The 15,287-nt window shown below is 41.1% G+C and overlaps 1 protein-coding gene across 1 annotated transcript in view; it reads right to left on the reverse strand.

Moving 5' to 3' along the window:
• LOC126073133 (cytochrome P450 2J2) overlaps nucleotides 1-14,290 on the reverse strand; it is a 43,240-nt gene extending 28,950 nt beyond the window's left edge. Inside the window, exons 1-4 of the mRNA XM_049879419.1 lie at nucleotides 14,081-14,290; nucleotides 7,816-7,978; nucleotides 3,831-3,980; nucleotides 3,316-3,476 (exon numbers count right to left, since the gene is read on the reverse strand). Of these exons, the coding sequence (XP_049735376.1) occupies nucleotides 3,316-3,476; nucleotides 3,831-3,980; nucleotides 7,816-7,978; nucleotides 14,081-14,290 (684 nt within the window). The remainder of the gene's footprint in view (nucleotides 1-3,315; nucleotides 3,477-3,830; nucleotides 3,981-7,815; nucleotides 7,979-14,080) is intronic.
• Nucleotides 14,291-15,287: the final 997 nt, after the last annotated feature.

Below are 15,287 nucleotides of genomic sequence, written 5' to 3' on the forward strand. Positions count from 1 at the left end.
TAAAAAGATAAAGATCACGGAAGAAAAAAAAAAAAAAAGGGACAATGCTAGGAGCCCTTATACATGGCATAAACAGAATACGAAACATTATTAACAATGCATAAACACCAGAAGAGAAACTAGATAACTGGGAGCTCCTAAAAATGAAACCCTATGCTCATCGAGAAACTTCACCACAAGAATAAAAGGACAATGTACGGTCTGGAAGAAACTTTTTGACTACGACATATTCAGTCAGGATCAAATCTCTAAAATCCACAAGACACTGCAAAACTTCAGCAACAAAAAGACAAATAATTAAAAAATGGGCAAAGGATATGAACATGCACTTCACCAAAGAAGACATTTAGGCAGCTAACAGATACGTGAGAAAATGCTCACTATCAGTAGCTATTAGAGAAATGCAAATCAAAACTACAATGAGATACCCCGCTGACATTAATCCAAAAAACACAAAATAATAAATGTTGAAGAGGTTGTGGAGAGACTGGAACACTTATACACTGCTGGTGGGAATGTAAAATGGTACAACCACTTTGGAAATCGATTTGGCCCTTCCTTAAAAAGCTAGAAATAGAAGTACCTTATGATCCTTCAATCTGACTCCTTGGAATATATCGTAGAGAAACAAGAGCTGTCACACGAATAGATATATGCAAACCCATATTCACTGCAGCACTATTTACAATAGCAAAAAGATTTAAAAAACCCAGGTGCCCATCAAGAGACGAATGGATAAACAAATTATGGTCTATTCACACAATGGAATGCTATGCAATGATAAAGAACAACGATGAATCTGTGAAACATCTCACAACTTGGATGAATCTGGAAGGCATAATGCTGAGTGAAATTAGTCACAAAAGAACAAATACTGTATGAGACCACTATTATAAGAACTTAAGAAAAGGTTTAAACTCAGGAGAAAACATTTTTTGATGGTTATGAGGGTGGAGAGGGAGGGAGAGGGAAATTCACTAACTAGATTGTAAGGATGGTGCAGGACCAGGTAGTTTTTCCTTCTGTTGTGCATAGGGTTGCTATGATTCGGAACTGACTTGACGGCACCTAACAACAAGAACACGATTGTACACAAGAATTATCCTAGGTGAAGGGAAGGACAACACACAATACAGGGAAGTCAGCACAACTGGACTAAACCAAAAGCTAAGAAGTTTCCTGAACACCACCAAACACTTCAAGGGACAGAGTACCAGGGGAGTCGGTCTCAGGACCATGGGTTGAGGGGACATCTAGGTCAACTGGTATAACAAAGTTTATTAAGAAAATGTTCTGCATCCTACTTTGGTGAGCGGCATCTGGGGCCTTAAAGCTAGTGAGCGGCCATCTAAGATGCATCAATTGGTCTCAACCCACCTGGAGCAAAGGAGAATGAAGAACACCAAAGACAAAAGGAAAATAGTAGCCCAAGAGGCAAAAGGGCCACATCAACCAGAGACTACATTAGCCTGAGACCAGAAGAACTAGATGTTGCCCGGCTACCATCAATGACCACCCTGACAGGGAACACAACGGAGCGTCTCTGAAGGAGCAGGAGAAAAGTGTGTTGCAGAACTCAAATTCATGTAAAAAGACCAGAATCAATGGTCTGACTGAGACTAGAGGAACCCAGAAGACATGGCCCCCCGACTTTCTGTTAACCCAGAACTAAAACCGTTCCTGAAGCCAACTCTTCAGACAAATATTAGACTGGACTATAAGACATAGAATAATACTTGAGAAGAGTGTGCTTCTTAAGTCAAGTAGATACATGAGACCAAATGGGCAGCTCCTGTCCAGAGGTGGGATGAGAAGGCAGAAAGGGATAGGAGCTGCTTGAATGGACACAGGAAACCCAGGGTGAAAATGGGGGGGTATGCTGTCACATTACAGGGATTGCAACTAAGGTCACATAACAGGATGCACTTGAACTGTAAACTTTCACCTAAAGCACAATTAAAAAAAAAAAAGTTAAAAGAAATATTTATAAGATATGTGAGGAAATCTGGACACTGCCTAGATACCTGATGACATTAAAGAATTGTTAATATTTTTCAGGGGTATTAATTTTTTTTTTTATTCAAATAGGTCTTTTCAGGAAAATGTACTGAATAATCGAGGTCTGTAACTAGTTCCAAAATAATCCAGGAGTGGGGCACAATAGTAAGATGTGGGTACAGATAAGCGATATTTTCCACGTGTTAATAATTGTCGGAGCTGACTGGTGGGTATATAGTGATTCATTATTCTATCTACTTTCATATATCTTTGGAATTTTCAAAAAGTTTTCTTTTTTTATTTATTGAGGCAATTTTTAAATTTTGGTAATGGAAGACTGGGTAATTTAGGCTAACCCTCCTACTGAGAACACCAAGATAAGATTCAAACACATACACACCCTAACGTAGTGAGGAATTTCAGGCATAAAGTCTAGGCGAAGAAGAAAACCCTGAGAGACTCAACATTTGTGATCAATTCTCCCCCAGCAGTGTCTTCCAAATCCTATAAGTTGCTGAGAAACCAAAAAACTGAGCAGAGTTTTTGATAGACACACAGACCTAGAGGGACAAAAATCAAAGTTTAGGGCCTACCAAGGAAGGGTATGAGGTTTGAACCCCAAAGGGCAACAGCTTATGAAATTAAAAGACTGATGAGAGCAAGTGTTGGTAGGTGTGTAAATAGTATGTACAGCCACTCTAGAAACTTTTGACATCTTTTACTTCTAGGGACATATGCAAAACAAATGAGTGACTATGTCCACAAAAACTCTTGTTCAAGAATGTTCATGGTAGCTATCTTCATAGCGTGCAAAGACTGGAAACAATTCAAAGGTTTATTAATAGAAAATAGATTAAGAAACAGTGACATATTCATACAATGGGATGTAAATCAACATTAAAAAAGAGCAATCTACACAGATAGATCAGAAAACTGTCTGCTGAGCAAGAAGCCAGACCCAGAAGAGTACTTCTGAGGAAGAAGGAGAATGGATGGGATTAAAGCGGGACATAGAGAAGAGGGACTGAAAGGCAATGCAATAGTGTTGTTCTCTTTAAAAAGAATAACATAGGTACATAGGCACACACATTATTTAATTTCATACCTTACATCAATGTAAGAAATGGTCTTTGTACAAATTTTTAATATTATTAAAAATAGTAAAGTTGACAGATTGATTTCAAATAAATTTTTGTTGAAGTCAATTAAAAATGTTATAGTTTAACTAAAAAATAAATAAATAAAAAAGGAAGAACCCATGTGTGTCTGACACCAGCCCAGTATTCTTAACCAAGATGTGGACAAAGAACAGCTTACTTGGCACCACTTTGTAGTTTCCAGACATGTGACTTCATCCAGCAACTTCAGCAGCTCCTGAAACTGACCATCCTGGTACTCAAAACGTTCGCCAAAGGTAATGGAGCAAATAATATTAGAAACTGCATTGTTGATCTTGAAGTGAGGGTCAAAAGGCTGTCCTAGAGGCAGAGGAAGGAAGAGATGGATCCTTTTGATTGATTTGTTTCTGCTTTCTAAGGAAAGTCTACTCTATAGGACATATGACATACCACATATGAAACTCTGGCCCCAGCACCCTGCACAGGATCTGACAATCAATGCTTGTGGAGTCAAAATTATGGCCAGGGTTTAAATTCAGTAATGTGTTTAATGCCTGTCTTCTTGTAACGAATTCCATGAGCATAGGGTCCATGCTCAGTTGTTCACTGTTACAGCTTTTAGTGCCACAGGAGAGAAACCTAGGCACTTAATAAGTATCTGCTCAATGAATGAATGAGCCACAGACTCCTGCACCTGTCCTGTGAAACCCTCACCTTTCTCCTCTTCTATTGCTTCGATGAGGTGGTGGGCTTCCTCCTGAATGCGTTCTTCTAATCTTTTCTTTCCTAAGCCAAAATTCCTTAGTGTCGTCAAGGCAAACCTTCTTTGCTCCTTCCACTCCTGGCCATTGGACATGATCAATCCTGGGAAAAAGAAAGCCAATATTATGCTAGTCTGATTCTATAATGTGCACACCTGGCAAATGATATGGGGATGTGAGATGGAGGGAAGGAAAAAGATATTAAGCACTTGAAAGCTATTCACAGAAATAATCCCAAAGCAATGGATCTAATGGCTAACATTTACTGAATGCTTGATGTACCAGTCACTTTACGCATAGAAACTGTATGGCATAGGAAAAATTATCATCTCCATTTTACTGATGAGAAAACTGAGGCACAGAGGATAAAGTAAACTTTGTCAGGTCACACAGTTACTAAGCAGCTGAACAGGCATTCACATTGAGGATTATCTGATTAAAAGCTTCATGCTTTGATTATTAGGCACATCAGTATATTTAAGAGCTTATGTTTTGTTAAATACTAGGAAACCACTCATGAAAAAGACAAAGTTCATATTTTTAAGGAGGCAAGAAAGGTTTTATCGGAGAGGTTCTATCTAAGCTAGACCTTAAAGGATGAAGGAATGACTCAAGAAAGCAAGTAGAAGCATTCCATGCAAAAAGAAGAACAGCACAAGCAAAGGGGGAAAAGGAATCTATTTGTTATGGATTGAAATGTGTCCCCCCAAAATATCTGCAAATTTCTCTAAACCATGATTTCCAGTATTGTGTGATTGTCCACCATTTTGTCATCTGATGTGATTTTTCTGTGTGTTGTAAATTCTATCTCTGTGATGTTGATAATTGAAGTTGTTAACAATTTCATTTTACTTGGATCCACAATCAACACCCAGAGAAGCAGCAGTCAAGAAATCAAAAGGCGCATTGCACTGGGTAAATTTGCTGCAAAGGACCTCTTCAAAGTGTTGAAAAGCAAAGATGTCACCTTGAAGGCTAAGGCACGCCTGACCCAATCCATGGTATTTTCAATCGCATCACATGCACCTGAAAGCTGGACAATGAATAAGGAAGATGAAAATTGATGCTTTTGAACTGTGGTGTTGGCAAAGAATATTGAATATACCATGGACTGCCGAAAGAATGAACAAATCTGTCTTGGAAGAAGAACCAGAATGCTCCTTAGCAGCAAGGATGGTGAGACTGCTTCTTATATACTTTGGACATGTTTTCAGGAGGGATCAATCCCTGGAGAAGGACATCACGCTTGGCAAAATACAGGGTCAGGGGAAAAGAGGAAGACCCTCAATGAGGTAGATTGACACAGTGGCTGCAACAATGAGCTCAAGCATAACAAGGACTGTAAGGATGGCGCAGGACCGGGCAGTGTTTTGTTCTGTTGTGCATAGGGTTGCTATGAGTCGGAACCAACTCGACAGCACTTAACAACAACAACAACAACAGCATGACGTTGATGAGATGGGATTAGCACAATTATGTCAATGAGGCAATCACAAGACTAGATTGTGTTTTAAGCTAATTTCTTTTGACATAAAAAAGGCAGAAGTGAGCAAAGAGATTGGTGAGCCTCATACCACCAAGAAACAAGAGCCAGGAGAATAACTCATCCTTTGGCCCTGGTGTCCCTGTGCTGAGAAGCTCCTCAACCAGAGGAAGATAGATGACAGTCCTCCAGAGCTAAAAGAGAGAGAAAGCCTTCCCCTGGATCCAATGCCCTGAAATAGGACTTATAGCCTATTAGACTGTGAGAGAATAAATTTCTCTTTGTTAAAGCCACCCACTAGTAGTATTTCTGTTATAGAAGCACTAGATGACTAAGACAGTGTTTTCAACAGATTGCCATTTGTTTTGTATCACAAGCAATGAATGCTACACGCCTTTCCATTTCTTCACTTCCAGAGCACTCCTCAACTCCTTTTAATATCTGGCTTTGGCCTCTGCCATCTTCTTCATTCAATGAAGTGGCCCTCCTCTGTTGTCAAATCCAATGATAATGTCAACTTCGTCTTCCTTGTTCTTTCAGCAACATTAGACACTTGTTTCTTAAATTCTCTTCCAGTGGTTCTTAGGAAATGACACTCTCCAGATTTTCCTCTTAATTCTCTGACAGTAACTTCCATTATCTTTTGCTGGCTGATCTTTTAACAAATTTTGAAGTGATGAGTTCTTTAAGATAAAGTCTAAAACCTCTTCTCTTCTCACTCTACATTCCATTTCTGGGAAATCTCATCAGCTCCTAAAATTCTAAAGAACATAATTAGACAGTGATCACCTATTTCTGTCTCTGGTCTCCAGACTCATGAATACAACTGCCTCCTTGAGTTTGCCAACTTAAAGGCATTTTTTTTAAATCAGCATATCTAAGACTGAATTCATGATTTTCTCTATACAACCTCTCACCCATCCAAACCAAACCAAATACCTTGTCCTCCTCCAGGACTTCCCTTTTTCCATCACCTATGCAGTTGGGCATCTACCTCAACACCTCCCTTTCCCTTCAACCTCTCAACATTTAGCTCATCATATCTTATTGGACTTACCTCTTCAATACCTTAAACTCACCCACAATCAGTGCCACCATTCTGGTCTGACCTCCTGTCATTTCTTGCTACTTCCCTAGTCCAAGGTAGCACTGTCTCTAACCTAGAATGCTACAATAAACTCTTAAATGAATCTCCCTGCATCTACTCTTGATACTTTCGTTCCATTCTCTACTCTGCTGCTTAAATGATCATTAAAAATACACGAGGGTGGGGAGGGAGGGAGAAGGGTATTCACTAACTAGATAGTAGACAAGAATTAGGTGAAGGGAAGGACAACACACAATACAGGGGAAGTCAGCACAACTGGAATAAACCAAAAGCTAAGAAGTTTCCTGAATGCAACCACTTTGAGGGACAGAATAGCAGAGGTGCAGGTGTAGGGACCATGGTTTCAGGGGCCATCTAGGTCAACTGGCATAACAAAGTGTATTAAGAAAACATTCTGCATCCCACTTTGGTGAGTTGTATCTGGGGTCTTAAAAGCTAGTAAGTGGCCATCTAAGGTGCATCAATTGATCCCAGCCCATGTGGAGCAAAGGAGAATGAAGATCACCAAAGACACAAGGAAAATAGGAGCCTAGTAGGCAGACAAGGCCACATAAACCAGAGATTACATCAGCCTGAGACCAGAAGAACTAGATGGTGCCAGGCTACAACCAATGACTGCCCTGACAGAGAACAGAACAAAGAACCCCTGAGGGAGCAGGAGAACAGTGGGATGCAGAGCCCAAATTCTCGTAAAAAGACCAGACTTAATGGTCTGACTGAGACTAGAAGGGCCCCGGTGGTCATGGTCCCCAGGCCTTCTGTTAGCCCAAGAGAGGAACCATTCCCAAAGCCAACTTTTCAGACAGGGATTAGACTGGACAATGGAATAGAAAATGATGCTGGTGAAGAATGAGCTTCTTGGATCAAGTAGACACATGAGACTATGTTGGCATCTCCTAACTGGAGGGGAGATGAGGGGGCAGAGGGGTTCAGAAGCTGGTGGAATGCACATGAAAGAGAGAGTGGAGGGAAGGAGTGTGTTCTCTTCTTAGAGGGAGAACAATTAGAAGTATATAGCAAGGTGTATATAAATTTTTCTATGAGAGACTGACTTGATTCATAAAATTTCACTTAAAGCACAATTAAAAAAAAAAAAAAAAAAAACCACCCAGAGTGAGTTTCTGCAGGAGGTGCAGCTTCTCTCAAATCCCTGACATTAACACTGACAGTGCCAAATCCTCAGAGTGGGTACTATAAATTGAGGAACATGGACATCCAGCCTCCTTTCATGCAGGAATTTTATACTGGGCCTGGTCTCTGGGAATGACAAAGAATTATACTCACAAAGACACCTTTAACAGCCTGTAACATCAAACACACATATCTTACACTAGTCAAGAAACTTACCATGATTCTTAAAGACACGCTCTCGGATAGGAGTCTTGGGGCGGTTCACAAAGTTTTGGTCTTGGTTGGCAAGGACTTCTTTGATTAAGGGCAATCCGGATACAGTAACAGCATGCAAGTCCCCAAACTCCAGGCTTAACAGGTTCCCATATTTCTTCACAAACTGAAAAACAGTCACAGTTGAATACACGCATGTCTGTGTATGTAGGAATGAAGGAAGTGGGTGTGTAATTACAAAGGATTGCACTGAAGGTAGGTTTGTGTGTGTGTGTGCATGTGTGTGTGTGCGCGCAAGTGTGGGTCCAAGTGATTCATACAGAGCAGAAATACTCGTTCTGCAGTGTGCCACAGATTTTCTGTTGCTATGCAGCAAACCCTTTTACCTCTCTGTGCCTTAGCTTCACACTCCAGAAAATGTGGACTTCAAAGATTGATTACTATGACCACTTCTACTTTGACTGGTGGTCTGATGGGAGTGTTGCTCTCTGTCTCCTTTTCTCCTTCTCCTCTCAACTAGACTGAAATTCAATTCACTAAATGATTGGGAAGTTCTTTCAGAAACATTTAGTAATATACTCAACAACCATGAGTTGCGTGAGCACTCACTACGTGTTCCTAGAACAAGGCCCTGAGGGTATAACTGTGAATAAATAAACAAGGCTCCAGCACACTGACCCCATAAAAGAAGGCTGAGTTATTTTTACTCTGTCTGGTGTAGTGAACATGAATTTTTAGTAAATCAGAATGTCTTTCACCAGAAGACAATGTCCCATTCCTTGACATGTACTAGATAATGGAAAGTTCAGGGCTATCTTAAAGGCTGTCATAAGGCCCAGTCTTAAGGGCTGGGGCCAGGTATGGAGAAAAGCATTCTAGCTCCGGAGTTATATGGGAATCTGACTCTGTGGTTCACTAGCTGTGGGCTGTTGGGCAAGTTGCTTCACCTTTTTAAGCCTCAGCTCTCTGACTATAAAGGAGGGGGGAACTATTCATCCTTCAAAGATTCTGTGAGGAAAACTGAGAGTAGCAATAAGAAATGCACTTTGTTTTCTGGCGCCCGTCACCCCACCACTCAGCAAGTCTCTGAGGACTGAACGGGCTCTGTGTGCAGTGGATGTGGATGCAGACTCATTGCAAGAGAGAGGAGGAGAGCACAAGGATGTGTGGGAGGAAGGCACTCCTCAGGCTCAAAGATAGCCACATACTGCCCACTGTATTAAAGCACCTTTCACCTTTTCTCTCATTTAATCTTGCAACTACCCTACGGTAGTAATTGTTTTCACATTCTTCAGGAAAGAAATAATGAGGCAGCTTAGCCAAGGCAACAAAGCTATGAGTGATAGAGGGAATTGGCCATGCATTATATAAGATATGGGGACAAGGAAATGCACCTGAGATGCCTCCAGAACCTTAGAGTTTAGTGACAGTGAAAGAGCGAGAGAGAAAGTGAGAGTGAATGGAAGAGTGTTTGGGTGTGTTCATAAGTATGCACAAGTGTACAGGTGTGTGCAAGTGTGGGCTACATAACAGCGAATGGTCATTAATCAAAGTCTTTCTAAATCTATGTAAGACATGACTCTATCCAAGTAGAGAGAGCCTCTGCTTCTTGTCTGCCTGGGTGTGTCTAGCTGCAGGTAGGGGTTTCAAACAGAAGGGCTCCATTCCCTCCAGGTAGCTCTGGTCCTTCCTCCCTAACCCTCATAAACTTACACTTCACCACGTCATCCTTGAAGCCCTGGACCTATATCATTCACAGAAGAGCAAATACAATGAAATCAGTTACGAGCTACCATCCTGCTCCCACATTAAGGGCCAAGCCAGGATTCAATTCTTCCATCGCTCCTTTGGCCCAGCTTCCTATATCAATCTTCATTCATCTCGAGCATAGTACGCCCTATCTTGCTAGTAGGGACAGTGCCAAGATTCAGTCACAAGTTGGTCTGCCTCCAAAGTACATGCCTTTGCTCCTAAGAAATGGCACTGATATATAAGATATACATCAAGCAGACTTTTGAGTTCATTTGGCTGGATGCCTGGATGAACTTCTTAGGCTTTGCAAAAAGGATTTCTTTACTAATTTAGAACATTCAATAAGAGTGTTCATAGAACAGCTAAAAACATCAGGGACAAATGAGCTAAGATTAGTTAAGGAACCAGAACTTTGCGGTAGGTAAAGACCAGGTACTGGAAATGCGACAAGTCTTTAACTTCAAGAGGCTTACAATCCAATGGAGGGTACGGATAAATAGCCAGTTCTTATTACCATTCTGTACAAAGAATTATTTGATGGGAGAAAGTTAAGTACATAAAGGGATCAGACATGATGGTGTTGCTGGTGGAACAGAGTAATAAAAGGAACCCATGTTTTTGGACGATCTTATGCCACAGAGCAGCCTCCCTATCCTGAACTGCCCACCTAGTTCTGAACTCATTTGTGAGAGAGAAATAAATTTCAATGTTAATTATGCAACTGTTTGGGGGTCCCTTTGCTACAGCAACTGGATATACATCCTAACTGATCATTTATCCAACTTATCTGTCCTTCTTCCACTTTAGTTTGATAAGATCATTCTCTCAAATACATGCAATTATAATGTCATATAGCCACCTTAGAGAAAGTTTTTGAAGCAGGAAAAAAAGAAAAGATCCCATACAAATAGGCCAATTTCTTTATTGTCCTCTCACTATGTTTTAGCTCATGCCATTCTTCCCTCATTTAAAATCTCCTGTTCCCATCAGTCCACTTTGGCACATGCCAAACGTTTCTTTAAACTTCAGCCCGACTTATTTTCATATTCTACTAGAGCTTATCTCCGGGGTTTTCCATTGGTAGTGATCTTATCTCCTGATATCTCATTTGATTACTAGGCATTTACACCAGATATTTTGTCATTCACTATCTTGTAACATTAGTGCCACCAGAGTCCAAGAACACAAGAAGGAAAGGAAAAAAATCTGGGGTAGAAAAATATTTTAAGAAATAATGGTTGAAAAGTTCCCACATTTGGCTAAAGACCTAAATCTACACATTGAGAACTATGTAAGCGAACCCAAATGGGATAAATCCAAAGAAATCTATTCAAAACAGGATAAATGTAAAGATTACACACCAAGAAACATAATAACCAAACTTTTGAAAACTAACGACAAATTAAAATTCTTGAAAGCATCCAGAGAGAAACAGCTCGTTACCTATGGAGAACAACAATTTTGAATGAGAAAAATTTTCTCATCAGAAAACATGGAGGCCAGAGGGAAGTGGTACAACATTTTTATGTGTTGAAAAATGGAGCTGTCAGCCCTGAATCCTATATTTAGTGAAAACATATTTCAGAAATGAAGGTGAAAAAAGTATATTTCAGATGATGGAAACCTAAAAGAACTTGTTGCCAGAAAACTTAAAAAAAAACAAAAAACTCAAGAAAGCTCTTCATAGAGAAAGGAGATTATAATGTCAGAAAGCTTGGAACATCAGGAATGAAGAACAGAAAAGGTAAAGAAATAGGGAAATACAATAGACTATTCCTTTCCTCTTGAGTTTTTTTTTTAATTATGTCTGACAGTTATTGTTGTTAGATGCCTTTGAGCTGGCTCTCACGCATAGCCACCCTAGGTACCACAGGACGAAACACTGCCTCTCCTGCACCATCCTTATAGTCCTTGTTATGCCTGAGCCAATAGTTGCAGCCACTGTGTCAAGCCATCTCATTGAGGGTCTTCCTGTTTTCCACTGACCCTGTACTTTACCAAGCATGATGTCCTTCTCCAGGGACTGATCCCTCCTGACAACATGTCCAAAGTATGTAAGATGCAGTCTCGCCATCTTTACTTCTAAAGAGCCTTCTTCCAAGACAGATTTGTTCATTCCTTTGGCAGTCCATGGTATGTCTATTATTCTTCTCCAACACCACAATTCAAAGGTGTCAATTCTTTGGTCTTCGTTATTCACTATCCAGCTTTCACATGCATATGATGCAATTGAAAATACCATGGCTTGGGTCAGGCGCACCTTATTCCTCCAGGTGACATCTTTGCTTCTCAACACTTTAAAGAAGTCCTTTGCAGCAGATTTGCCCAATGCAATGTGTCTTTTCATTTTTTGGCTGCTGCTTCCATGGGTGTTGATTGAGAGTCCAAGTAAAATGAAATCCTTGACAACTTCAATCTTTTCTCTGTTTATCATGATGTGGCTTATTGGTCCAGTTGTGAGGATTTTTGTTCTCTTTATGTTGAGGTGTAATCCATACTGAAGGCTATGGTCTTTGATCTTCATCAGTAGGTGTTTCAGGTCTACTTCACTTTCACCGAGAGAGGTTGTGTCATCTGCATAATGCAATTTGTTAGTGAGCCTTTCTCCAATCCTGATGCTCTGTTCCTCTTCATATAGTCCAGCTTGTCGGATTATTTGCTCAGCATACAGACTGGGTATGTATGGTGAAAGGATTCAAACCTGATACACACCTTTCCTGATTTTAAACCACTCACTATTGTCTTGTTCTGTCTGAACAACTGCCTCAGAAACAAAAATTATAATAGTGTCTCATGTGGTTTTTAATGTAGGCAGAAGTAATATTTAAGATAATTGTATCATTATAAAAAAAAAAAAAATCTGTTGTAATTGAGTTGATTCCAACTCATAGTGACCCTATAGGACAGAGTAGAACTGCCCCATAAGGTTTCCATGGAACAGCTGATGGATTTGAACTGCCAACCGTTTTGTTAGTAGCCAAGCTCTTAGCCACTGTGCCACCAGGGCTCCATACTATAAAGGAAAGATGAATATTCCCCTCGAAGTGGTAAAATGTTGACACTGGCAAAGTACAATAAGCTACATACGCAACCACTCAAAATACTATACAAAGGAAACCCTCAAAAACACTAAAGATAAATCAAAATGGAATTCTTAAGAAAAAAGTCTACAAATAACCCTTAGGTTGTCAGGAAAAGAGTAACAGAGGAACACAAATAATAAAAGAATAGAATGGGAGACTTAAATCTTACCATATTAATATTATGTTACATATAAATGGTCTAAATATACCAAGAAGAGACAGAGATTGGCAGAACAAATTTAAAAAGCTAATCCAACTATATGCCATCTGCAATAAACTAATTTCTTGTGTACAGTACACAGTTCTCACACTGGAAATCACTACCAGAAAAATAACAGGAAAATTTCCAAACCCTTGGAAATGAAACAACATACTTCTAAAACAAGGGTACCTGTGTACTTGAGTAATAAGACATATGTTTACAGGACTCCAGGCATTTCTAGGGAAAGGGAAACTAATACTTGAGCACCTACTACAGGTCATGTTAATATCGGTCATTAACTGTCTTATATAATCTTAATAACCACCTATCATAGTGTTTCTCAGCCGGGTAACTATGCTGAGGACATACCAGCTGAAGATTCTAGATAGAGCGTTCTACGTTTGAGGGAATATTGAGGAATTCAGAGTGGCCAGAGTTAGATAGCCCCATTGGGAGGTGGGATAAGGATGGGTTTAGGAGGGACCTGACTGCCTTGATAAAGAGTCTGAACTCTGTGAAGCTGAAAAAACTTAGGCAAGGGGATGATATTTTTAGATTATTACTTTAGTAAGAGGGATTGCTAGGTAAGGAGGCTGAAGAAGAGGGGCTCAATTCATGTAGTGGTAACAGTGGTCCAGCTGAAAAGCAGTGAGGATTATCAGTAGTTATCACCATTTTACATATAGGAAGTGGAGCCTTCAAGAAGGAAAGTACATTTTTCAAAGATAATAATATTGATGGTGAAAAGACAACCATATTATAAAAAGGGTGTTGCAATATTTAACAAGACAACCCACATTTAAATGATTTGAGGCACATAATATGTCTAAATATATATATATATGCCTTTTTTTTTATATGCCTAGCACACATTTAATGATACACTAATTATATATGAAGCATTTAATGACAGCTTCACTAACCAAAAGGCCAGCTGTTCAAATCCACCAGGTGTTCCTTCGAAACTCTATGGGGCAGTTCTACTCTGTCCTATATAGGGTCTCTATGAGTTGCAATTGACTCGATGGCAAAGGGTCATTTTTTTCTCACTCATTTTATAAACGGCAAGTAATATAATGCCAGGTGACTGGTGAGGAAAACAAGGCTCAAAGGCGGGATAACTCAAATTACCAGAATTAGCGGCAGAGTCATCCAAACCCCCGCTCCCCCCAAGGAATGCCTCTTGCCCTGCGGGTCAGGACAGGGACCAGGACCCCTCTCCCGCTCCTACCTTCTGAAGCACCAGGTGCGACTCTTCAAAGCCCAGTACAAAGAAGTTTCCGAAGAAAGGCAGGCTCCAGGGTCCCGGCGGGTAATTTTTTGGACGCCTCCTTTTGCGGAAGTCAACAAAGAACAGAAAGACGACGACACCAAGCAGAAGAGACCGGAGATGGAACTCTACCCAGAGGGCGCTCGCAAGGGAGCCCAACAGCGCGAGCATGGCCCAGTCGCCCCTCTGCTCTTCTGCAGTCTGAGCAGGCGACAGACCCCGCTCAGACTCCCGGCTCCCAGCACCGCCCCGCCCTGTGGCCAACCCCGCCTCGGCCCTCATTCTGCCCCGCCCCCTCTCAGCACCGCCCCGCCCCGCCCCCTCCCAGCACCGTCCCGCCCCCCAATCGTCCCACCACCCCCAGCCCCTTTCCGCCGCGCCCCGGCCCTCCCAGCCGTACCGCCCCCTAGATGCCATTTGCGGGCGGAGCAGGGCAGTGGCCATTAAGAACTGGCACCTAGTCCCTGGAGACGGTCTTGGAAAAGGCCAGGCTATGAGCATTTTCCTTTTCTCCCTATTTAGAAAGCTCACCTTTCTCTGAACTCTTTGGAACTCTTGGGTTTACGGTTTTAACACATCTCAGGGAGCGCCACAGGCACTTCAGCTCCTTGTTTATCAATCATTGTTCACCCAGTGATTGGAATCCTGCCAGTTCAACAGTAATAATAACAGAAGCGCCTAACAGTGCCTGAGCTCTTAATATTCGCCAGGCACCACACTCGCCTCTTTACATAAGTTACCTCAGCCTGACAAAGTGATGCTGGAGATGATCTTGTTAGCCTAGTTTTGCAGTTGAGGAAATTGAGACACAGAAAAAGTTGTTAGGGGGCATGGAGTCGTTCTGACTCATAGAGACTCTATGCACAACAGACTGAAACACTGCCCAGTCCTGTGCCATGCTCACAATCTTTACTATGTTTGAGCCCATTGTGTCAATGCATATCATTGAGGGTCTTCCTCTTTTTTACTGCCCCTCTACTTTACCAAGCATGATGTCCCTTCTCCAGGGACTGGTCCCTCCTGATAACATGTCCAAAGTACATAAGAAGAAGTCTTGCCATTCTCCCTTCTAACTGGCAGTCTGGCTGTACTTTTTCCAAAACAGATTTGTTACTTCTTCTGGCAGTCCGTGGTATATTCAATAATCTTCACCAACGCGGTAATTCGA

This window comes from Elephas maximus, chromosome 3, assembly GCF_024166365.1.
Source record: "Elephas maximus indicus isolate mEleMax1 chromosome 3, mEleMax1 primary haplotype, whole genome shotgun sequence".
Classification (NCBI taxonomy): domain Eukaryota; kingdom Metazoa; phylum Chordata; class Mammalia; order Proboscidea; family Elephantidae; genus Elephas; species Elephas maximus.